At 37.7% G+C, this 26,108-nt stretch overlaps 1 protein-coding gene across 1 annotated transcript in view; it reads left to right on the top strand.

Moving 5' to 3' along the window:
- The first annotated feature begins 268 nt into the window (after window positions 1-268).
- Slc26a4 (solute carrier family 26 member 4) overlaps window positions 269-26,108 on the top strand; it is a 53,024-nt gene continuing 27,184 nt past the window's right edge. The window contains exons 1-7 of the mRNA XM_076862355.2: window positions 269-432; window positions 2,447-2,586; window positions 12,954-13,064; window positions 15,008-15,192; window positions 16,203-16,367; window positions 23,401-23,553; window positions 23,653-23,735. Coding sequence (XP_076718470.2) covers window positions 269-432; window positions 2,447-2,586; window positions 12,954-13,064; window positions 15,008-15,192; window positions 16,203-16,367; window positions 23,401-23,553; window positions 23,653-23,735 — 1,001 coding nt within the window. The remainder of the gene's footprint in view (window positions 433-2,446; window positions 2,587-12,953; window positions 13,065-15,007; window positions 15,193-16,202; window positions 16,368-23,400; window positions 23,554-23,652; window positions 23,736-26,108) is intronic.

Genomic DNA, 26,108 nt, shown 5'->3' with positions numbered 1-26,108 from the left:
GAGTGGGGCAGTCCCCGGCAATAGGTGCAGGCCACGGGACACGAAGGTGCTCAAGTGCCCCACTCCAGGTTGGCCGTGTGTGCCGTGGAACTGCGTGTCGCTGGCGCGGAGGGCTGCAGGACGCAGACCAGGCTCGCCACGGTCAGCCACAACAGGTGGCGCCCAGAGGCAGCTAACAGATGCTAACAGCCTGTTTCTTGCTCTTCAACTCCGATTGTCCTCCCTTGCCGCTTCTGCTCCCTCTTGGTTGTCCTCGGGTTCGCAGGTCATGGCAGCGCCGGGCAGCAGATCGGATCCGCCGCAGCTACCAGAGTACAGCTGCAGCTACGTGGTGTCGCGGCCGGTCTACAACGAGCTCGCCTTCCAGCAACAGCACGAGCGGCGCCTGCAGGAGCGCAGGACTCTGCGGGAGAGCCTGGCCAAGAGCTGCAGGTAGTTGGCCAGAGGCGCGGAGAGAAGTGGAGCGGGGCGTCTGGGTGTGCGGGGTGGGGGGCTCCCGCCCTACCCGCGGCACTGCCCGGCGCTTCTCTGAGAGACTTGATTCTGAGTCTCACCACCACAATGCCACCTTTCCTTGTCCGACGGTGGCTCCATCAGTCTCCTGCCAGGAATCACTCTAACTCTTGCCTGGGGAAACTCGCCTTCGGAGGGAGTGGGTTCCCGGAGCCCCATCTCTTTTCTCTTGATGAAACCTGGAGTGTACCTTGAGGTACTGTGGGTCTCTGTGTTGCCTTCTTTTGAAGGACAGCATGAGGAAAGAAGGGAAGAAAACGGCTCATTTAAAGGAAATGGTGGATAAACCCACCACCAGGCCAGGAGTCCTTGAAACCCTCAAGAGAATGCGGGCTTGATACCATTTAGTTAGAGACCTGGATGAAAGAAAAGAGCTCCAAGTGGTGTACTCCAATTACTTCACCAGGAGACAGGGGAGACCCCTACAGAGAACCACCTTGTCTCTAAGCCCAAATGTGACACACAGAATTAGAAAATCCAAACATGAAGAACTTAGAAAACAGTCAACTAATTGCAAATTTTTCTTTTCTTTTTTTTACCCTTTTATTATGCAACACTTCTTATACCTTTTCATATTATTATATGGAAAGGTATAATAATCCCCCCTGCGAAGTTTTTACTCATCACCTAGCTTCAACAATGACCAACTCAGTTAATCTTATTTTACCTACAACCATTCCCTTACCCCTCCAATATTTTGAAGGAAATCCCACATAGTGTCTTTTTCAGTTACAGTTCTACCTTGACATCCATAGGAGATTGGCTCCAGGAATCTGGAAGATACCAAAATCTAAGGATGCTCAAGTCCCTTATATAAAATGGCTATAATATATATAAATTATTTGTAATACCAACATATGTAAATGCTGTGTAAATGGTTGTTATAGTGTGCTACTTAGGAAGTAAGAATCTACATATGTTCAATATAGACACAATTTTTCCCCCTGATTTTTGATCTGTGGTTGACTCAGAATGCATGGAAAAGAAGGGCCCACTGTATATATCTTTTAGTATGTACCTCTAAGAACTCTTTAAAAATATAACCACAAGCCAGGTGTGGTGTCCCAGTCCAGTAATCCCAGAGACTTGGGAGTCTGACACAGGAAGATCACAAATTTGAGGTCAGCTTCAGTAATTTAGGAAGGCCCTGTCTGGGTTTGGCTTGCACCCCTCTGGGTTCATTCCCCAGAACCAAAAAAAAAAAAATTGCATAAAATTATATATAAAATATATGTGTATAACTTATACATAATGTATAAAATATAGATTATATTATATATATATTCTTTCTATATATCCACATATTGTTATCTACCTAAAACCAATTCCTTAACATGAAAACATTGGCTCAGCATTAAACATTTCCAATTGTTTCATGAATGTCATAATTTTTAAAAACATAATTTTCTATTATGAGTCAAATGTTTACCTATTATTGTTGATATTTTTCCTCTTATGTGTAGGTTGTTGAATTTAAAGTTGCTACAAGGTATACATTTATTATGTTAAGGTTTTCTTAACTGACTCCAAGCTTGTATTGCCAAAATATTCAGTGTGTTTATTTTTGTTTAAAGAAAAGAAGGCAGTACCTAGGTTAGAAGTCTAAAAATTAATCTCCACTTAGAGACTCCACATTGATCCCTCTTTGGCTGGACCAGAAAATGGGTTCTTGTGTAGGGATATTTTCTCACAGGATTAAAAAGGTGGAGGAGAGGAGGGGACATTTAATCCTGTGTTTCCTAGTACAGGGCACTTAAAAGGATAGCTACAATTCTTGGCAAAATCGTGGTAGCTCTCTAGTGCTAGTATTTTCCATAAATTATTTTTCTAAATGGTTAGAAACATCAGAGGAGTTCATTCTATAATTCTAGGATTTATAATTGGTTATGACTGAAATTGAATTGGAAACCCCAGCTTTCTCATTTTTTGACAGTTGTTCAAGAAAGAGAGCCTTTGGTGTGCTAAAGTCTGTCTTGCCCATCCTGGACTGGCTCCCCAAATACCGAATCAAGGAATGGCTGCTCAGTGATATCATTTCAGGAGTTAGTACTGGACTTGTGGGTACACTGCAAGGTAAGATGTTGGTGGGCTAGGTCTCAAGTAGTTGAGAGATACTGTCTCCTGCTGTAGTCCACAATGGCCTGGCCCCACTCCTTCTACCATGCTCTGTACCAAATGCTTACTCCCCCTTCAAGGCCTACATCTTTCCTCTAGAGTCCCTCAGTGGGAAGATTCACCTCTTTTCTCCTCTTCCATTGAATTCTTTTCCTGGGAAATGCTATAGCTTCTCTAGTTGTGTGGCTCCAACTTAGAGGCATATACCAAATGGTGGCTTTGCACATTTATAAACCACAACTTTTTAAAATATTTATTTATTTTTTTTAGTTGTAGTTGGACACAATATCTTTATTTTGTTTATTTATTTTTATGTGGTGCTGAGGATCAAACCCAGGTCCTCACTTGTGCTAGGTGAGCACTCTACTGCTAAACCACAATCCCAGCCCCTATAAACCACAACTTATTAAATAAATTAAATAAATTTAATCACAATTAAATTTTTGTGAAATAATGTTTTTTCTCACTGTATTAATACCTTCTAATATGTCCTATTCTAGTCTGGTTTTTTAAAATTATTATTTTAGCTCATTAAATTATTTTATATTTTACGCATGGATCTTCACCTGTAGTGTGAAACTGGTTTAAAGTAAATTAAAAACAAAGTGTCTTAGCTTGGACATACATGAATATTCCACTCCCCTTTTATCTATCCTCTTATTTTAATCTTCTGGGAAAATGTTCCAACACAGGTAAGATTTTTTTGTTTTATTTTGAAACTTTATTTATTGCATAATATTTCCATAAGCATTTTAGAAATCTGTTGCATAGTTTGTGTGTAACAGTATAGATATTCTCCTCTGCTCCTCATCCTCATGATCTTGTTTCAGCACTACTGGCACCACCATCCTGTCCAATCCCTCAAAGCCTCCAAGTCACGGAAAAGAAGTCTCATTATTTATTATAATTTTATGGAGCACCTAGGATGTACACTGACAAGAATAAGATGTACCACCTGTTTTCAAGGGGCTCATAGTTTAGTGGAGAAATGGAGGCTCACAATTTAGTGTGCCAAAGGCTGTGGCAGGGGCAACATTGCCTGATAATGGGGAGCCATCGAGGATCCCACAACCCAATCAGGGGATTGGGAATGGCTTCCTGGAACTTAAGTTGTCAAAGTTGTTTCCCTGAAGGTTAAGTCTGAGTCTCAGCTGATGGGAGGTAGTGGAGGGTATGGCTGTGTGTAGAAAGGTGGCTTGAAAACAGACTACTTTGAAGTTAGTAATACATGGTAAACAATATTGTGTTGAGCTAAAATTTGGTTATGGAGCGCTCCAGATTATTCAGAGCAGGCCAGGTAGATTCCCACAGGGGAGAATGTTCTGTTGGTCCCGATGTGGGGTCTCACTCCCAAAGCCATAGGAGGGAGAACAGAATGGGGCATTGCTCTATGCAGCTGGCTCTAATGACTGTGACAAAGCAACATCCAGTGCTCCTGGGAACAGGAACCAAGCATGTCTAGTTCATGTTTGCTTAGCAGTTGGTTAGCAGTTCATGTTTGCCTAGCATAGAAATCGGTACATAATAGATGGCCCTATAAATATTTAGTGAAGAGGATTGAATTGTTGATAACTAATTGTCTTTATATATGAAAATAGTAGTTCAAGATCCAGGTCTCCTGAGTTTTCATAGACAAGTATTTAGTCTATGGATTAATTTTATTTAGTATTTATTAGAAACTATACAAAAGATTTTGCCTAGTTATCTCATTTAATCCTCACACCAACCCTGCAAGGTAGGTACTATTATCATCTCCTTTTTCAATAGATGAGAAATCTATTAAATCTTCCCCAAGTTCAGGGAGCTGCAAGTGGTAGAGCTGAATTTGAATTCAGAGTCTAATTTCTAAGATCTTAACTTGTACATTGTATGTTCTTTACTTTATACGTGGTTTTTCCAGGAACATTATCTTTATAAGATAACTTTCTGGGAGGGTAGTCTGGCTCATTCATATATTTGTTTATTATTCATTTGTGTAATCAATATTTGTAGACTAATTCTGTATGCCAGGTATTGAGCCATGAGATTCAATGATTTATTAACAGGTATGGGTACTGACCTCATGGAGCTCCTTTCTAGTGGTAGTTCTGGGAATTAAATAATTAAGTGTATAAATAAAAAAAATATTTTATAGATTGTGACAACCATTGTGGTGGAGTTGAAATGCCAAAAATGGGAATTAATTTGGGAGGAAAGGTCTATTTTAGATACAATGGTCAAAAAAGGCCGAGTTGAAGAAGTAGAATTATAGACAGAGACCAGAGGAAGAGAAGGAGGCAGCCAAGTGCTGAGCAGGAGGAAGAGGGCACCAGGTAAAGATGTAAAATCCATGAAGGCAAAAAGTGCTTAGTCTTTTCCAGGGCCTGAGCTAGATCTGGGAGGAGCAGGAAAAATTCTGGTCTAGGTGAAGTACAGTGAGGGAGGGTGGGTAATGATGAGATAAGGTTAGGAAGGCCAGGGTTTAGGGCCAGGCAAGAGAGTCATTCATTCCCAGGGAGCCTCTTTAAATATTGTGCCCTAGGCTCCTCACTTGCCTCACCCCAAACCCAGCCCTTAGGATAGGTGATTTGGTTTGAACCAGATCAAGCAGAACATGGTGAGATCTGCAACATCTGAAGTATTTTTTTGCAACAAGAACTCATCAGTATAACTGGTAAGTGCATATAAAAATCACAGACAACTCCTTGGTTGTTGACTTGTGCAACTGGGTGGATGGTTATGTCATTTATTAAAATGGCAAAGATTAAACGGGAGCAGTGGCGCATGCCTATAATCCCTGCGGCTCAGGAGGCTGAGGCCAGAGAATGGCAAATTCAAAGCCAGCCTCAGTGAAAGTGAGTTGCTGTCTCTAAATAAGAATACAAAATAGGGCTGAGGTATGTGGCTCAGTGGTTGAGTGCCCCAGAGTTCAATCCTTGGTACAAAAAACAAACAAACAAACAAACAAAAAGGCAAATACTGAGCCAGGCTTGGTGGTAGACAGCTGTCATCCCAGCTACTCAGGAGAATCACAACTTCAAAGCCAGTCTTGGCAACTTAGGGAGACCCTGATTCAATAAAATTTTAAAAAGGGCTGGGGATGTAGCCCAGTGGTAGAATACATACCAAGAATGCACAAGGCCCTAGGTACAGGGGCAGGGGCAGGGGGCAAAAACTGGCTGTGAAACAGGTTTGGAATGACAAACCAAGGGGTTCCTTTTGGATGGTCTAGGTTTGAGATAGATACACATGAGACATCTAAATAGAGATTCCAAACAGAAGTTGGAACTCTTACAAGTATAAAGGTCAAAGTTGAGGCCTGGGCTGAATGTGACATCACTTTAGAGGTGATATTTGAAGGAACAGGTGGCAGGACAGGCTGGGAATGTAGCTTAGTGGTAAAACACTTATGTCACATGCACAAGGCCCTGGGTTCAATCCCTGGTACTTTAAAAAGAGCCATGCGGGGGTGGCGGGGGATTAAAGGAATGGAAAGGTCTGCAATTACATAGGAAAGAGGGCAGATGGAGAGAAGAGGGCTGGTGTACTTAGAGGTCAGGAAAATGAGAAGGGGTAACAAATCACTTGAGGAAGTTGGACTCAGAAAGCTGGAGAAAAAGATACAATCAAAGGAATGAGGGACCAGAGGAAAGAGAAAAGTTTAAAACAAAAAGGATAAAGCTTCCCATGGAAATTCAGGACTGCTTTTAGCAAGTTTTGCTGTGAATTGGAGGGAGATAAAGGATACAGGTGGAGTGAAGGACAGATCTGCTTTCCTTTTAATACAAGAGCTACTACAGTTTATTTGTGAATTGGAAGGAATAACCTCACAGAAAGAAAGAGATCCGTGGTTCAAGAAGTAAAGGAGAAATGTCTAGAAGCAAATTCATGAGAAAGAGGCAAATATGGATAGGTTGCTGGACAGAAGTGGGAATATTACTCCTTAAGGACAAGGAGGAGATTTCCTCCATTTCAAAGGAAGATAGTTGGTTCAAAGTGTGCAGATTCAGAGAGGCTTGAAATTCTGATGAAAAGCAACCTGGGAGCATTTCTCCTGGATTCCATGTTTTCAATGAAAAGGTAAGATGTGCCTCTTCTACTCTGGTGAAGAGAGAAATGGTCTTATTGAGGAAAGTAGGGAAGGTTTTAGAAGTTGTCTGAGAGAAAAGCACAATTCCTGAGGAATTGGCTCACCAGGCAGTACCACATCCTAAGCATCTGTTTCAAATTAAACATCAGCCTTCAGCTTGCAGAATAATTTCTCAATAATTAGCAAACTGCAGAAGATGACCCATTATCAGTTGCTTACTTTTTTTTCCTTCCTGATGAAGGATAACTGCATCCTAAGGGCCTCTTTCTGTATTGAATCTGAAAGTTGGAACAAAAGAAAAGCAGTCTTTTCCATTCCAAACCATGGAGGTACTGTGTAGAAAGGTTTCCATGTTTCAACAGGGAAAGTGGCTGGATGAGAGAAGCAGGACTACCTACTCTAGAAGACAACATAAGAATACCTGCCAGGTCCTGAGTTCAGGATGTGTTTTGAGATGAATATAAAAGCACCTAAATGTCAGGAAAATGTTCTTCCTGTGTGATAAGGATTCCGGAAGACAGTGTGGACTGCCCTGCAGTGGCCAAGAATAGCAATTCCAGTTTGGCCAGGCCAGGCGAGCAGCCAGCAGGCTCCCCACACTCAGTCCCTGACGGCTGCCCACACCACCACCTCACCACCTCTGTGTCCTGAGTGGTCTGACTTCTTGGCTCACCTCCCATGGTTTGGCAGAAGTAGCAGAGGCCATTCAGCCCGACTACAGAGGCGCACCTCACTCCCACCTTCGCTTCTACTATTGGATTATTTGTTCTTAGGTTGTTACGATTTTGAGTTCTGGATATTAATCCTCTGTCAGAAGAATAGTTGGCAAAGATGTTTGCCCATTCTTTAGGTTCTCTTTTACTCTGTAGATTGTTTCCTTTGCAATGAAGAAGTTTTTAATTTGATGTAATCTCCATTTGTCAGTTCTTGCTTTTGTTACCTGAGCTATTGGAGTTGTATTCAGGAAATCATTCCTGTGCCAGTATCTTTAAATGTTTCCTGTAAGTTTTCTTCTAGCAGTTTCAAAGTTTCAGGTCTTACATTGAGGTCTCTTTGGTCCATTATGATTTGATTTTTGTACAGGTTGATAGATAAAGGTCAAGTTTCAATCTTCTACATGTGGATATCCACTTTCCCCAGTGCCATTTCCTTGTGGAGATCTTTTGCCTCTTTGGTTAAGTTTACTACTCTTTGGGTTTTTGTTTTTCTTTTGAGGCTATTGTAAATAAGATTGCTTTCCTGTTTCTCAGTGAGTTCATTATTGGAATATAGAAAAACTACTGATTTTTTAATGTTGATTTTGCATTCTGCTTCTTTGCTGAATTTGTTCATTAGTTCTTCTGGGGGTGTTGCTCATTGGAAGAGAACTTGCCTAACGTTGAGGCCGTGAGTTCAATCCCCAATACCACAAAAAACAAATTTTAAAAACTCACCTTTGTTTCATTGATTCTTTGTATTGTTCTTTTAGTCTCTTTTCATTTATTTCTGCCTGATCTATACTATTTTTCCCTTCTACTAGTTTTGGGTTTAGTTTTCCCTTGTTTTTCTAAGACTTTGAGATACATCATTAGGTTATTATTTGAGATCTCTCTCTCTTTTTAATGTAGGCAATCATAGATATAAACTTCATTACTAGTACTGCTTTCACTGTATACCATAGTTTCTGGTAGATTGAGTTTCCATTTTCATTTTTTCTAGGAATTTTTAATTCCACCCCTCCCCAAGTTCTTCAATAACCTACTGTTCATTCAAAGTGTATTTTAAATTATTCATGTGTTTGTATAATTTCTGGAGTTTGTCTTGCTGTTGATTTATAGTTGCATTCCATTATCATCTGATAATATGCAAGAAGTTATTCCAATTTTTAAAAAAATATTATGACTTATTTTATGTTCTAATATCTAATCTATTCTAGGAAAAGTTCCATGTGCTTATGAAAAGAATGTGTATCCCACAGCTATTGGATGGGATATTCTATAGATATCTCTTAATTCCATTTGATCCGTAACTCAATGTTTCTTTGTTGATTTTTTTCTTTTTCTTTTATTAATCTGGATGTTCTATTGATTATGTGAAGTTTTGAAGTCACCAACTATTATTTCATTGTGGCCTATCTCTCCCTTTATGTCTAGTAGTTTTTGTTTTATAACATTGGATGCTCTGATTCAGCATATATCTCTATATATTTATAATCATTATATCTTCTTTTTTAATTTTTTATTTATTTATTTTAGTCATACATGACAGTAGAATGCATTTTGATATATAATACATACATGGAATGTACATACATCAATCATATTGTCTATTCTATTCTGCTGCCCTTCCTATCCTGCCTATTCCTCCCCTCCTCTCCCATCCTTTCTCTCTATCCAATCTAATGTGACACACTTTTTTTTTGTTTTTCTCATTACAACATCATATATGTATTCTGTATAATAATGAGGTTCTCCTTCCATCTTCTGTGTAACTCCCCTTCTCCCTCTTTTTCCCTCCCACCTCTCTTCCCTATTTACTGGTAGTCTTCTTCTCATGCTCTTCCTCCCTATCCCATTTTGAGTCACCTCCCTTATATCAGAGAAGACATTCAGCATTTGTTTTTTAGGGATTGGCTAACTTCACTTAGCATAATCTGCTCTAATGCCATCCATTTGCCTGCAAATGCCATGATTTTATTATTTTTTTAGTGCTGAGTAATATTCCATTGTATATAAATGCCACTTTTTAATCCATTCATCTATTGAAGGGCATCTAGGTTGGTTCCACATTCTAGCTATTATGATGTGGCTGTGTCCTTGTAGTATGCTCTTCTTAGGTCTTTTGGGTATAGTCTGAGAAGGGGAATAGCTGGATCAAATGGTGGTTCCATTCCCAGCTTTCCAAGGAATCTCCATACTGCTTTCCAAATTGGCTACACCAATTTGCAGTCCCACCAGCAATGTATGAGTGTACCTTTTTCCCCACATCCTCATTATATCTTCTTGATACATCATTCCATGCTCTCCTGGACTTTTGAGTTTCTACAGAGAAATTAATTCTGATGGGTCTGCCTTTAAATGTGACTTTATGCTTCTCTTTTGCAGCTTTTAATATTATTTATTTGTTCTGTACTTTGTTTAACTACATGTTATGGAAACATTCTTTTCTGGTTATGTCTATCTGGGGTTCTTCTGACAGAGGATTAATATCCAGAACTCAAAAACTTAAGAATAAACAAAGGTGGCAGAGTGAATGGCCTCTGCTGCCTTTTCTGGACCATGGGAGGTGAGCCAAAAGAAATAAGTAGTGTATACTGATGCAGGAAGAAGCTATATAATCACAAATATCTATTGTGGGGAAAGCGGTGGGCAGTCACCTCACAATGTACTGCTCGTGACTCTACTTAGTGTGACTTAGCTCCTAAGTGAGATCACACATGGCTGCTTATTCCCCTGGACTCTTACAGCTGGCTCCCCAAACCACAGTTTTGAAGGGGAAACTTCTGTTCCCTTATGCCTTGCAGTTCAGTTGTTGTTGTGTGTGTGTGTGCGTGCACACTCCTAGAGATTTAACCCCGGTGAAATGGGCAAGTGCTAGATGCTTCTTTGGGGGCATGGGTACTGAGGATTGAACTCGGAGGTACTTGACCACTGAGCCACATCCCCAGCCCTATTTTGTATTTTATTTGGAGACAGGGTCTCACTAAGTTGCTTAGCACCTTGCTTTTTCTGAGGCTGGCTTTGAACTTGTGATCCTCCTGTCCCAACCTCCTGAGCTCTGTGATTATAGCCATACACCATCAGGTCCAGCTGTGCTATGTGCTTCTAATATGCAATTTTGGACCCTCCTTTGCTATCTACTTTCTATCTTTGACATTTACTTATTTAATAAACGTAGAAATTTGTTTCTTGTGGTTCTTGAGGGTAAGAAGTCTAACATGAGGGCCCCTGTAGATTCAGTTTCTCATGAGGGACCACTGTGTCCTCACATAGTGGGAGGACTTTCCTTTTGAGTGTTTCCAAATGTTTAGTAGCACCTGCTTTAGCAGTTGATGCCACCATCCTACAAATCATAGGACCAACAAAGAGATTTCATAATTTAAATTAATGGCTTAAGTTTCTTTACAAACTGAATACTTTTAAAAGTATTGTACCAAGTTCCTTTGTAATAAAGATGATTGCAATATCCTTGAGTAGCAGGTGTTTCTAAACAGATATTGAAAAAGTCCCGATTTTTCCAGGCATACTAAAAACTACAGAGGGCTGGGGTTGTGGCTCAGTGGTAGAGCACTCACCTAGCATGAGCTAGGCGCTGGGTTCAATTCTCAGCATGACATAAAAAATAAATAAATAAAATAAAAGGTATTGTGTCCAACTACAAATATATATATTTAAAAAAAAAAAACTACAGAGCCCAGTTTAGGGAAATGGAACTTTTAGGAGAACTTGAAGAATGTCCATTAGAAACAGGTTGTGCTCTAATTCCTTCCTCCTTCCTTTATTGTCTTCCTTTTGAGGAGTCATCTTTTTATTCTAAATCCATGTTCCTGGAACTATTGATTGTTGTAACTCCTTATTGTAATTTACCTATTAAAACGATTACACCAATAATACATATTTTTCTAGAATGCAAATTCCACAAGGCAGAGACCTCAGTAGTACCATACCTGATATGTGTACGATCAATAGTTGTTGAATGAATGAATACTTATGTAGAAAACTAGAAAATATATATATAAGGAACATGAAAAAAAATCACTTCTATAAACTGGAAGTCTTTTCTGATCCTACCATATAACCCATTCATATGTTATGATATTTATATGTTAGTAAGTATTGTACTAAACACAAAAATGCATATCTATATAAGAGTATACAAAATGCCCGGGACTAATAAGCACCAGATTCAGGATAATGTTTGCCTTTTGAGGGTGGAGGGATAAAAGGGAATGTGATTGAGGAAGAGGATACAGAGAGGTTCAGTGGTACTGGCAATAACATTTCTTAAGCTAGATTATGGATACATGAGTGTTTTAATATTCATTATCTTTTTGCATATCTGAATTTATATTAAAATATATATTTTAAACAAATAATTTAATAAGAGTGGGAACATGCCTACACTATCAGTTTTTAATCATTATTTTTCTCACTTTATAAAAAAAAATTACTTCGTAGTTTTCTATGTTCTGCTATACATCACATCAATTACATTTCATGGAATTACATGCATTCCCCCTGCCCACCCACCCCCCCAAAATCAACAACTTAGAAATACCATAAATTAAGTATAATTTAACTGGCCATTTCCTATTTGAAAATATTCATTCAGAAAATAGCTTTGAGTGCCTGTAGGCCAGATCATTTGGGTTGGGTTGCTATTACTGTTAAAAAAAATTGTTACAGTTCTTTACTAACAACTCAGGGTCAAAAGACTTGATTTTCTCTTGTTGAGACTGAAGGGTGGGGAGGTACAATGGATTAAGCTATACTGACTGCCTAAGTATTTAACCAAGAAAAAGAATGTGTCATTATCCTCTTCCAACCCTCTATACACTGAAATGTTGATTTCTCTATAGCTTAACATTTGTGGGCCCACAGGCTGCTGGCATAGCCTACTGGTGGAGTTGTTTTCCCTTACCAGGATAAAGTTATCTTGCCTGCTGCTAAGCACAATTGTCTTTTTTTTTTTTTTTTTTTGGTCTTGCTTTGTATCTAACATCTGCTCTCCAAAATGAAAAGAGAATGGTAAATGCAACAGTGACTGAACATGGAGGGACAGTGAATGAACTCAGACAAAATTGTCCACGTGCAAAAACTGGTCTGATCCTTCACTAAATTTACTAAGATTTTTTTCTTAATTTTGTTTTCTTAGTTGTAGATGCCTTTATTTTATTTATTTATTTTCATGTGGTGCTGAGGACCGAACCCAGTGCCTCACATGTGCTAGGCAAGTGTTCTACCACTGAGCTACAGCCCCAGCCCTGAATTTACTAAGTTTTTAGTCAATATCTGACTTGATATGATCAGTCAATGATGGAAATATTGATCAAGTCTGTTCATTTGAGCAGGTAAGGCACATAGATGAAATCATTATCCTGATTTAAATCGTATGCTGCATGGTAGCCTAGGCACAGTCTATATGCAAGATAAAGAAACCACTCAGGACAGGCTGATGTTTTGAACCCATAAATTGAGAGTATCAATGAAAAGTCTTACATATCTAAATATACTGTAACTTTTGTTTGTGAATTTAATCACTTTGAATGTAATTTCAGGAATGGCATATGCTCTGCTAGCTGCAGTTCCTATTGGATATGGCCTCTACTCTGCTTTTTTCCCTATCCTGACATACTTCATCTTTGGAACATCAAGACACATTTCAGTTGGTAAATTTTTTTTTAATAATGGACACAATACCTTTATTTTATTTATTTACCTTTATGTGGTGCTGAGGATCAAACCCAGTGCCTCATACTTGCTAAGCAAGAACTCTACCACTGAGTTACAACCACAACCCCTCAGTTGGTAAATATAAGCATATTTTATAATTGTCTTCATTCATGTTCAAAGTGTTTTGCTATATTATGTGCATCAGTCTTCTTTATCTTTGTTAATACTTTCCAAGGAAATCAGGCTTTAGTGCTTTGTCTACTCTTCCTAGTCAATGATGTTAGTTAACTGTATACATACTTTTTTAAAATTAAGAGGATAAATTTGAAAGACTGAAAAATCCTGCCTTTAGATCTTAATATGTTTTGATTTTAAAAATATAATAAATTTGACTCTATTTAGAAATTGTTCTCCCAAATATAAAATGACAGGGCAACAAATCTTCGCAAGGTCTTTGAATCAGTATTTTACTAGATTAACTTAGCATTTATTAAATTATACTCATCAAATACATATTCATTAAATTAAAGAGCATACTGATTTTTAAGTTACTAAAATTGGAAGACTAGCAAAATCTTGCCAAAAAATGTAGAAACCAAGCTTGATTTTTCTTCTTGGCAAGGCTCATAAAAGGTTTTCCTGCCATTTCTAAAATTTAAGTTCTCTTTTGTTAGAATGTTCTAGTAAATGAATGTTTTAATGCTATTTCCTGCAAATTTGACATTTACACTAAAAATAGTTTTGTTCCTGTATCCATCTGTTGGCTAGACATGTCTACCTGGATGATTCTCTTGAAACAAATGTAACCATCTACTCTACCCACAACCCATGTCCCTGTGCTTAGTTGTATCTCTCCCATTATCTAGTTCATTGCCTTGTCTGGAAGTTATTAAATAAAAGAACTTTCTCATCTTGGAGATCCATCAGTGACAAATGCAAGGAACATAAGAGTTTATTTTTTCCTCAGTGTTCTCTACATTTAGACATTCCAGGCTACTGGGTTTGGGTACTGAGTTCTCCCAACAACAAATCCTTTTGTTGGTCAAATAATAGGATCGTCTTGGGTATAAATATCAGTAGTGAATGGAACACTTCCTGGAAGAAATCAGTTTTTTTCGCCCACATTTTTAATGGGTGTATTGTAGTTGCACACAATGGAGGGATTTGTTGTTACATATTGGTACATGCACACAATGTAACAATATAATTTGGCCGATATCATTTTCCAGTACTTCCCATGTTCTTCCCCTTCTTCCTCCCACTAGTTCTTTTCTCTAGTCTACTGATCTCCCTTTGATTTTAATTAGATCCCCACTCCAACTTTCTTTTCCTTTTTCTTCTCTAGCTTCCACATATAAGAGAAAATACAACCCTTGAGAAATCAGAGCTTTTTTAAACTTACAATCTTACAGACTGGCATTTGACATGAAAAAAATAATTTATCTTGCAAAGACAGAAAGAGAAACTACATACTTCCTTTGCCAATTTGGACCCTGTGATATTGATCAAGGCACTTGGATTCAGAGATCAGGATACTGGACACATGAGGAAGTTAATATTATTTTATGAACTAACAATTAGGTGGAACAAGTAAGAATTCAAATTATAGGATGCCTTTGTCTGGAAAGCTTTAATTGACAACTCCCACCCCAAATTTCATCCCCCATACACAAGAAGATCACACACAGAGTTAGCTAAACACCTTTCCTATGTGTTTAGCATCCTGAATGGGTATCATGATCACTTACTGACATGTCTGGCGGCCATTTCTGGATCATGAATGACTTGGGATATCTACTTCTCAACTTCTTTTGTGAATAAGCAATATTTTCCTAGCCACAGCTAATTATTTCATACATTTTTATAATCCTACATAGACGTGTTGAGTCTAAATATTTGTGATTAATAACTGATTAATGATAAGAGACTTTTTCCCCAGGACCTTTCCCTGTGGTCAGTTTAATGGTGGGATCTGTTGTTCTAAGTATGGCCCCCGACGAACAATTTCTCATGTCCAGCAATAATGGAAGTACCTTGAATACTACCATGCTAGATACAGCAGCCAGAGATACTGCAAGAGTAATGATTGCAAGCACCCTTACCCTTTTGGTTGGAATCATACAGGTAATGGTCATACAAGTAAAATATAGATTGGTGTGATTCTCTCTCTCTCTTTTTTTTATGAATTTTTTTTTAGTTGACACAATACCTTTATTTTATTTATTTATTTATATGTGGTGCAAGGATCAAACCCAAGGCCTCACACATGCTAGGAAAGCACTCTACTGCTGAGCCACAGCCCCAGCCGCCCTCTCTCTCTCTCTCTCTTTTTTTTTTTTTAATAATTGTTTTATTTATTTATTTTTATGCAGTGTTAAGGATCCAGCCCAGTGCCTCACACATGCTAGGCAAGCACTCTGCCACTAAGCCACAGCCCCAACTCCATTGTGCGATTCTTATTTGCAATAAGTAACTTCAAAACTTGTGAACATAAAGATTCATCTAAAAGGAAAACAAAGTAATTTCCGGGACCCAAAAGTTATTTTCAAAATACATTATCTTAGCCAGATGTTAAGATAGTTTGCAAGACCTCACTTATTAAGATTTACTTACTATCAAAAGTAGAGATAGAAGGGGGAAAAAAAGCAGATGAAAATGCCTGATTCAGTTGAGGATGAGAGAAAGAAAGTATATATACTGGTGAGTGGAGCCACGGGACCTGGAAGTCACAGAAAAAATCTACATGATGTTTGCTTTTCTTAGTACATACACAGAAATACTTTGAGGTTTATATTTCAAGGGGTTTTGATTGATATTAAACTTAATTTATTAATATTTCTAGAAATCTGGTTATTTTCTCAGACTGGTTTTTTTTTTTTTTTTTTTTGATACTGAGGAATAAACTCAGGGGTGCTTAACCACTGAGCCACATCCCCAACCCTTTTCTTTTTAAAAAAATTTTGAGACAGTGTCTTGCTAAGTTTTATAGGGTCTTGTTAAGTTGCTGAGGCTGGCCCTGAACTTAATGATTCTCCTCCTGCCTCAGCCTCCTGAGTTGCTGAGATTATAGGTGTGTGCCACAAACCTAGCTTCTCAGGAAAACATTTTAACTTTTTACTTTCTTCTCATCCTAGCTGGTATTTGGAGGTTTGCAGATTGGATTCATAGTGAGGTACTTGGCAGATCCATTGGTTGGAGGATTTACAACAGCTGCTGCCTTCCAGGTACTGGTCTCGCAGCTAAAGATTGTCCTCAACGTTTCAACCAAAAACTATAACGGAGTTCTCTCCATTATCTATGTAAGTGCTGCTTTTTATTCTGGGGATGGGTCACTGTTCTTTCTCCATTTAACTTGAGCCTAGATAACCTGTTTTCCATACATACTTATTTATTTATTTATTTATTTGTATGTGGTGCTGAGGATCAATCCCAGTGCCTCATACATGTGAGGCAAGCACTCTGCCACTGAGCCACAATCCCAGTCCCCATATATACTTTTGTAACCACTGAAAACATTTTTCTCTGAAAGAAGAAATAGAATCAGAAATAACATCGAAGAAGGCAGATTTTGCAAATCCTTGTTCTCAACTGGTCAGAATGGTTTCTGAAATGTTACTGCACCTAAAAACATTCATGAAAAAAGCAATATGCTGAAATAAAGACAGTTCTGGGGTGCAATAGACTGGAACTCTAGTCTCCGCTTTGCTATGACAAGATAGATGACCTTGAATACATCCAGTAAGGTAATAGCTGAAAGTTCAGGTTTAAAATTGGATGGACCTGGATTCAAATTCTGACTCTGCTACTTACTGGTCATATGAGCAACTCATCATGCCTCAGTTTCCTTTTCTGTAGAATGGGGTTGTTAATGGTATCTACCTGATTGGATTGTTAAATAGGAATAAAAGAGAAGGGTGGGGACATAGCTCAGTGGTAGAGTGCTTGCCTAGCATGTCAGAGGCCCTGGGTTAAACCCAGTACCTCACAGGCTCATACACAAAAGAATAGATGAGGAGCACTTGGTCCAGGGGCTAACACATAGCAAATACTAAAAAGTTGTTATTTTGAAATTATTATTTCAAGGCTTCTTTTCTGTCTTATTTTAAAAATGAAATGATTGGAGATGTATTTCTCTAGCCCTTTCTAATTATGAGAGTCCATAAAATGCATAATGCAAATGTCTCAGCAATTATAAATGAAAAGGAACATTAAATTCAAGATGACTCAACATGCAAAAGAGATGCAAAAGAAGGATATAGATCACACTAATTAGATTTGAAGAAGTTCTTGAATCTAAATATATATTCTATATAAAGCCTGTTACTAATGCTTGAAAAAAATGGGTGATAATAGTAACATGATGTCACTCTAGCTTGAGGGGAATTATACCATGCAAAAATAAGGTACCAGTGGGGTTTGAATCCTTTCATTACCCACAACATAGTGATTGAGATCATGGAGAACAACATAGTGATTAAGATCATGGACTTTAAACTTCAACAAACCTGAGTTGGAGTCTTGTTTCTACCACCTACCTATGTGACTGGTTATGTTACTACAAATTTCCCTAGCTGGGTATAGTGGATCATGCCTGTAATACCAGCTACTCGGGAGGCTGAGGCAGGAGGACCCCAAGTTCAAGGCTAGCCTTATCAATTTAATGAGGCTTTGTCTCAAAATAAAAAATTTTACAAGAACAGTGGTGTATCTCATTGCTAGGTTACCCTGGGTCCAATCCCCAATATTGCAAAATAAGCAAACAAATAAAAATACCATCAATCAAAAAAAAAAAAAAAGAACAACAAAAAATTAACTTCCCTAAACTTTCATGTCCTTAATTATAAAATGGAGTGATAGTAATATCTATCTCTCAGCGGATTTTAAAAGAAAATTTGTGTGAGGCATTAAAAATAATATCTAGCATATACTAAGAACTCAGTTTATTGTTTTTATTATTTTCATTATCATGGAAGAGTAGACCTCATGGAGGTTACTATTTACCTCCCAGAGAACCAGCCTATGAGAAAACGTTATTAGTATAGCCTCCTTTCTGATTCAGAATTATTTTTTTTCCCCTTTCCAAGTCCTCAGTTCTTTTTGAGAACTTCAGACTTCTTATTCAGACAGGCTCTGTCACTTTTGCAGCCCCTCACATATCTTTGGCTGCTTTCACACTTTCTCCATCAACACTTCATCTATTCCTTCATTTTCATCCATTCAATTGACCTATGCAATAAGTAAATGTGCCAGTTACTGTTCACTCCCAGTACAAACCCACCAAGACATCTCTTACTAACTATGCTCACCGCCTTCCGAGAACAGTGCTAGGCCTACATCCACTCAGCTCACAGGAGGCATAAGCCAGCCCTTGACCAGGGATACTGGCCATTGCTGGACGTCTGGAGAACAGGAGAAATGATTCATATAATCTTTTAGGACTATTTTAAGAAGAAACTTGCTTGCTAATGGCCCCAGTTTCACAGGGACTAAAGCAACATGGACATGTAAGACCAAGGTCAAACATAATTTTAAAACCAAACATGATCATTGTGTCACTTATTTCCTATTGAATATTATTCCTGAAGTTTCAGTTTAGCATGTGCCATAGGGTTTTTTTCTAATGGACTTTACTTTTCAGAGAAGCTTTAGGCTCACAGAAAGATTGAGCAGAAAGTATAGAGTTCCCATATACCCACTGTTCATCCCCAACCTTCCCACTATTAACATCGTATATTGCACTGGAGTGGTACATTTCTTTCTTTTTTTTTTTTTTTAATATTTATTTATTTATTTATTTATGTTATTGGCGGACACAACATCTTTGTTTTGTATGTGGTGCTGAGGATCGAACCCGGGCCGCACGCATACCAGGCGAGCGCGCTACCGCTTGAGCCACATCCCCAGCCCTGGAGTGGTACATTTCTTATAACTGATGAGCCTACTGTTGTAGAATTTTGCAGGAAATTCCTTATAGGCCAGTCAAGTGTGATGAAAGATTTCAATTACCCCTATTTGATAGTAAATATAAACTTTCCATTCTGAAAAGTCTGTGATATTAGGAATTGAACTAGGGAAGTGCTGTGTCACTGAGCTACATCCCAATCTCTTTTTAAAAATTGTATTTATGAGACAAGATCCTCCTAAATTGCCCAGGCTGGTTTGATCTTGAGATATTTCTGCCTCAGCTTTCCAAGTAGCTGAGATTACAGGCATGTGTCACTATGCCCGGCAAGCATTCTATTCTGGGGAAAAAAAAAAAAAAAAAAAGAATGAACAGGTCTAGAAATTATTGCATGAAGTTCAAAGAGCCACTTGGTCCCTGAATGGACCCATGCTTATGACATTACTATTGTAAGCATTTATAAGAGTCTCCTTCAATAAACTCAGCAATAATGGATTCTTCTAGGAAAGATTATAGGATTATTATAAAATACTTTGCCTGGAATGTGATTAACTTATTACAACATCATGTACAAATTAAAATATTTTTATTGTAAGAATCTATTTTGGTTTGTTCCAGCCTGTCCTTCAAAGACGTACTGATAACTAGAAGTAATGAATACAAAAATTTGAAGGAGAAACTATTAGGAATGAAAGAAAAACCTTTAGTTCACAAATGCCAGAGATGCTTGGGTATAGAATACAGAAGTGAGCATGACAGGGTGTTGGCAGCAATTCAGAGTTAATAATACTAATTAATTAATAATACTAATGCTACCATGTAGCTAAAGTAAAGTGGTTGTTTTCCTCCATTCACTTTGAATGGTTTGTCTCTTTGTTTGCTTACTAAATTCATGCTACTTGCTTCAAGGTGAGGAAGAAGAATGCACTAAAGTTCTGTCCAAAGCTGAGAGTTTTGAAAGCCATAGCTTAGCTTGATCAAACTTGATACTTACTTCAGTATGTTAAATTTACACCCTTAATAAAGCATAAAGTCACACTAAGGGGTAATATACATATACACAAAATATCTGATAGCAGAAAGTTCCTGAAGGCAAGAGGTGATTATGAAGGTTTGTTATATTCATGGAGATAAGATAAACTAAAATAAATTCAGTTTCAAAGTCAACCAGTAAATTTCATTATATACAAGATCAGATGTAATTTTTTCCCTATGGCTTTACACCTAGGTAATGCTGGGCAAGAATAGTTATCTAAATGAAATGGTCCTAAAATTCCCCAAAAGTCATAAGAAATATAGTGAAATATTATACATTACTGAAAAGTCAATAACATGATTGGAACTATGTTAGAATTCTACACTAAAATACAGGATCATATATTTATCCACATTTTAGTATTTTATAGAAAACTCAATTAGCATTATTGTTCAGTACATCCTTGGGGTATCTCTTCTCTCTTTGAGTACATTCTATTTCTGTTTATTTTTAATTTTATTCTTTTTAGTTATACATGGCAGTAGGATCTATTTTGATATATTTATACAAGCATGGAATTTATCGTATTCTATTTAGGATCCCAGTCTTGTGAATGTACATAATGTTGAGATTCATTGTGGTATTTTCATATATGTACATAGGAAGTTATGTCAGATTCATTCCACTGTTTTTCCTGACTATTTCAATTTATATGGCTGACTTTTATTTCTTTTTTGTTTGTTTAAATATTTATTTATTTATTTTAGTTGTACTTGGACACAATACTTTTATTTCACTTATTTATTTTTTTGTGGTGCTGAGGATCGAACCCAGGGTCTCTCATGTGCGAGGTGAGAGCTCTACCGCTGAGCCACAACACCAGCCCTGAGTTTTATTTCTATATAGACTAAAGTTTCTACTGTAGAACTTTTCATAAGAAATCCTGAATGATTACTTAGTGTGTAGGAAACCTGATATATATATGCTTTGCTGAAACAATTGTATAATATGAACTGATTTTGATTTTTGCAGCTCATATTACATTTTTGACACAACAGAGTTGTTTTGTTTTCTTTTGTTTTTGGTGGTGGTACTAGGGCTTGAACTCAGGGGCATTCTAGCACTGAGCTACATCCCCAGCCCATTTTTTTTTTCTTTTGAGACAGGATCTTGCTAAGTTGCCTGGGCTGGCCTGGAACTTGTGATCTTTCTGCCTCTGCATCCCGAATAGCTGGGATTACAGGCATGTACCACTGCACCCTGCAAGAAGTGCTTTTTATTCAAAGGTCTAAGTGTCTCTTAGATTAAATGGGACTATCCTGTAGTGATTTTTTTTTTTTTTTTTTTTTTTTTTGGTGTAGGGGATTGAACACAAGGCCTTGCACATGCTCGAAAGGGGTCTACCCCTGAGCTACATTCCCAGCTCTTCTGTACTGATTTTTATAATGTGAAAATATTTGTGTGGTTAGGATAATTAGTCCAAATGTTTTGTTTTTAAAGTTGGAATTTTCCCATGCTGAGTTGGAAGGTCGACCTTTATTATATAGACAGTTAATCTATATAATAAAAATAGTATACCTATCTCATGAATTAATGAAGGTCTTCATTAGAAAATTGATTTCCTAAAGGTCAAACAGCAATGACAGCCTTCAAGCCTCTGTATAAGGAATAGGGCAGTTGGCTCCTGTGTGTGATGGCCAAAGCTCTTGTTGCGTCTACTCCTGAAAGTTCTCTTTCTCTTCCACTGTGGGGCTACTGGCTAAATCTTGTTCTGTCAGCCTATCTGCCTCCAGCAATTCTCAGTGATTCTGGAAAGCAGACAGCCCAGTACCTGCTAGGAGTACAGGGTTTAAAATAAGAACAAAAATCCCCTTTGAGTGAAAGTCCAAAAGGCTTCCTACAAGCTCAATGTTTGAGCTCTCATCCAAGCTCTTGGTGGAATGTTTTCTGTTTGCAAAATACTCCCTTATTCCCTCACTCTTGAATGTGTTCCAGAGTTGAGGTTGCTCGCAAAATGATTCTTAGATGACTTTGTGTTCTTTATATAATGGTTACCAGATTATCATTATAATTATTTTAAGAATTTTACTTACCTACAAAAATCAACAAGGTATCTGTTGTGAACTGTAAGATGCTTCATTCCTTTATCTTTATATAAAGATTCATTCAAAGAAAAATAAGCTTCACTGAGAGATCATAAATCTCAAAGATTTCAGGGATGTTTTCTTAAGTTGAGACTTATACATGACAAATATAACAAAGATGTTAGTGTTCTTTCCTGCAGACTTCTTTGCTAATTTCCTTTAAGAATACCCTCAATTCCAAAAACTTCTTATTTACAAAACAAAACTTACATTTCTTGACCTGGCTTCTCTGCTTACTTGGAAAGAATTATCTTTAGTGGTTATCTTAGTTCAAGTTTAAACTATGTACCAAATTAATTTCAAAATATGTATACTTGGCCTACAGATCAATTTAATAGCCTTTGCCATGAAGAATGAATCAGTCAGATGCGGTGGTACACACCTGTAATCGCAGTGATTTGGGAGGCTGAGGCAGGAGGATTGAAAGTTCAAGGCCAGACTTGGCAATTTATGACAGCCTGTCTTAAAATAAAAAATAAAAAGGGCTGAGGATGTAGCTCACTGGTACAGCACCCCTGGGGGTCTGATATCCAGTTAGAAAAAAAGAAAAGAAAGAATAAATCAGTGCACTTGTATCTGCATATGAATGTATTTTAGGATTATTTATTTATTTATATTACCTATATTATTTGGGTTTAGGGAAAAGCATTATTTAAGCTGCTGGCTAATTGAGACCCCACCCCCCCACCCCAAAAGAAAACAAGTGGGACTTTTTTTGTTTGTTAGCTTTTAGTCTCAATAATTCCTTATCCACCTGGTAAAAAATAGGCCATTTAATAGCACCTGTAAAAACCAGTTTAAGATATAAACTTTTGAAGCTTTTCAGCAAGGACAAGAATATAATGGCATTTTTAAAAAGCTCTTCACTATTTTTAAAAAAGCATTTATTTTTTAGTTATAGGTGGACACAATATCTTTATTTTATTTTTAAGTGGGGCTGAGGATCGAACCCAGTGCCTCACGCATGCAAGGCAAGCACTCTTCCACAATCCCAGCCCCCAAAAAGCTTTTCACTTTTTATTATAAAAAATAAGAATGTAGTTTTACTTCTTCAAGTAGACTGTCATTAGTGTGTACTCATACATGTATATATATGTTTGGGTATATTTACATATACACATGTATATATCTACACTTAGCAGAGACAGCATGTACTTAATGGTCCCAACACATTGTTAAGATTTAACATAAAATGTTCACATATTGTTTGATGATCTGATTTTTCATTGGGAAAATCCAGGGGAGAATTGATTTTATGTATGTGTATGTCTCTGCAGCAGGAAGTATATAAAATAATTTTCTCTTTACAGACTCTGGTAGAGATTTTTCAAAATATCGGTGAGACAAATCTTGCTGATTTCATTGCTGGATTACTCACCATTGTCATCTGTATGGCAGTTAAAGAATTAAATGATCGATTTAAACACAAAATCCCAGTTCCTATTCCTATAGAAGTAATTGTGGTAAGTAGAACATATAGTTAGAAAATTCAGCATTAATTATGTTGACAAGTGAGGGATTGTGGATTTTTTTGTTTCATAACTTCTTTTATTTTATTTCAGACCATAATTGCCACTGCCATTTCGTATGGAGCCAACTTAGAAAAAAATTACAATGCTGGTATTGTTAAATCCATCCCAAGGGGGTGAGTATGACGTTCCTCTTAGATAATGCTAACATATAAAGCCAGTACTTTCTATTTAAATGAAACCTTTTATTACAAGCTTCACTTCACTGGTGCTTTTTCAGTAGTCCTATTTGTGTATGATCTTAAAGAAACACCTATTTGTGCAAAACATCAGACAAACAGCACATACATGGATAAAGTTCAAGCCATTTGTTTAAAAGTAGTCCCTATATATGTTCTTTTCCCTTCATTTTCTTAAAATGTGGCAGGATGTGTACATTTAGCACCAGAATCCTGATTTAAACTCCTATGTATAATTACAACACAATAGAATTACACAGTTATGATCAGTAGTATTTATTGCACTGTGAACAATCTGCTTGAGAAGTCAGGGACATCTGGCTTAAATTCTCCACCATTTAATCTATCTTAGATAATAATTATATCTTTTGTATCTATACATAAGTTGCATTATCCCCTATTATAGGGGAGTTTTAAAAGAACTTTTTTTTGAGAGAGAACTTTTAATATTTATTTTTTAGTTTTTGGCGGACACAACAGCTTTGTTTGTATGTGGTGCTGAGGATTGAACCCGGGCCGCACACATGCCAGGCAACCACGCTACCACTTGAGCCACATCCCCAGCCCTTTAAGGGGAGTTTTAAATAAGTTTGGTAGTATCCATCTCTGTCACTGTGTAGTTGAATGGCTTTCGGGAAGTTGCCTATATGTGAAGGGTAATTACAACAACTGAAGCCTCAATTCAAGCTTGTGAAATGCCAGTGAGAGCTCTCATAAAACGCAGAGTGGAAAAAGCGTTTTACACTGTGAATTTGTTATATGGTATTAAAAAAGAATCCCAGATATTTATCACATATGTAACATTAACTTATAGCATTTATGACTAGACTTGCTGCTGAGTGGTAAGTACTGGTTTCCCTTCGCTTAATCTTAGCTGAGGCACCTTGTGCTGGTCTTTGTTTTTCCCTGATCCTGATAGAAACTACTCAGGCGAGCTAATTCCTACTGCTTGTTCCACAGGAAACTGCTACCTTCCCATTTGATTAATCTCACAATTTCTTTCAAATCACCTCAAAAAATATTTGAAAAATGGCTGGGCCTGGTGGCACAGGGCTGTAATCCCAGAGACTCAGTAGGCTGGGGCAGGAGGACGCCAAGTTCAAGGTCAGCCTTGGCAATTTGGCCAAGACCCCATTTCAAAATAAAAATAAGTAAATAAAAAAATAGGGAGGGGTTGGCCAGGCATGTGTCCCACTCCTGTAATCCCAGCGGCTTGGGAGGATGAAGCAGGAGGATCGAAAGTTTAAAGCCAGCCTCAGCAGTGACAAGGTGCTAAGCAACTCAGTGAGATCCTGTCTCTAAATAAAACATAAAATAGGGCTGGGGATGTGGCTCAGCGGTCAAGTGCCCCTGAGTTCAATCCCTAGTACCAAAAAAAAAAAAAAAAAAAGGACTGGAGTATAGCTCAGTGGTAGAGAGCCCCTGGGTCCAGTCCCCACTTCTGCAAAACAAACAACTATCTACATGGGACTTGAGTTACATATTACCCATAATAGCATTTCTCGAACTTACACATGTAAGAATCATGTGAGACCTGTCTTTACAAAGATTCCTGGCTCCCACCCCAAAACTATTGAATCAAGCTTTCCAGAATAGGGGCCTGAAAATTATTATTTTTCAAAACTGCCTCAAATGAGTCTTCTGATCAGGTAAATATGGGAAACTCTGTATTAGAAGATCTGAATTTTAGTAGTGAATTCTAAAGCTGAGAGGAATTTAATGATAAAAAATTGCAATTTGGCTACTTGAATTATGGAGTTTTTACCCTAATATTCAATTTTGGGGGTAGTTATAAAAATTATACAAACTATATTTCATAGATCCCTTTTGTCAGCCCCCCTAATATGTAACAAACTATAGGTGGATATGGGGGGCAGCATATGCCCTGTCCCCCAAATCCATATTCTATTAGTTGATTGCTGCCCTTAGTTGTCCTTCCCGGCCTTCTACTAAGCTTTCCTGACTGGCTTCTCCTGAGAATGGATCGGGAGCCTCTTGCCTTGGGTTTAATCAAGCTGAATCCTCTGACAGACCACCTGGTCAGCCTGGTCAGCTAACAGCCTGCTGGCTGTGAGGACTATAAGCTCTTCCAACAGGACAATAAGCCCATTTGTGTTGCTCGGCTCTGTCTCCCTAGCACAGTACCTATCTCACAGAAGACTCTCAGAAAATATTTGTTGAAGGGATAAAATACCAAGGCCTGTGTCATTATACACAAGCCACAAGAAAGACCTTTGTTATCTGATGTCACTTGGTAGCATAAAAACAATTCTAATATTAATAAACCTGAGAAAGAAAGGGTAGCACTGA

The sequence above is a fragment of the Callospermophilus lateralis genome, chromosome 1 (genome assembly GCF_048772815.1).
Source record: "Callospermophilus lateralis isolate mCalLat2 chromosome 1, mCalLat2.hap1, whole genome shotgun sequence".
NCBI lineage: Eukaryota > Metazoa > Chordata > Mammalia > Rodentia > Sciuridae > Callospermophilus > Callospermophilus lateralis.
Note: the sequence above shows the minus strand (reverse complement) of the source record. Positions and strands in the feature narration are given on the sequence as shown.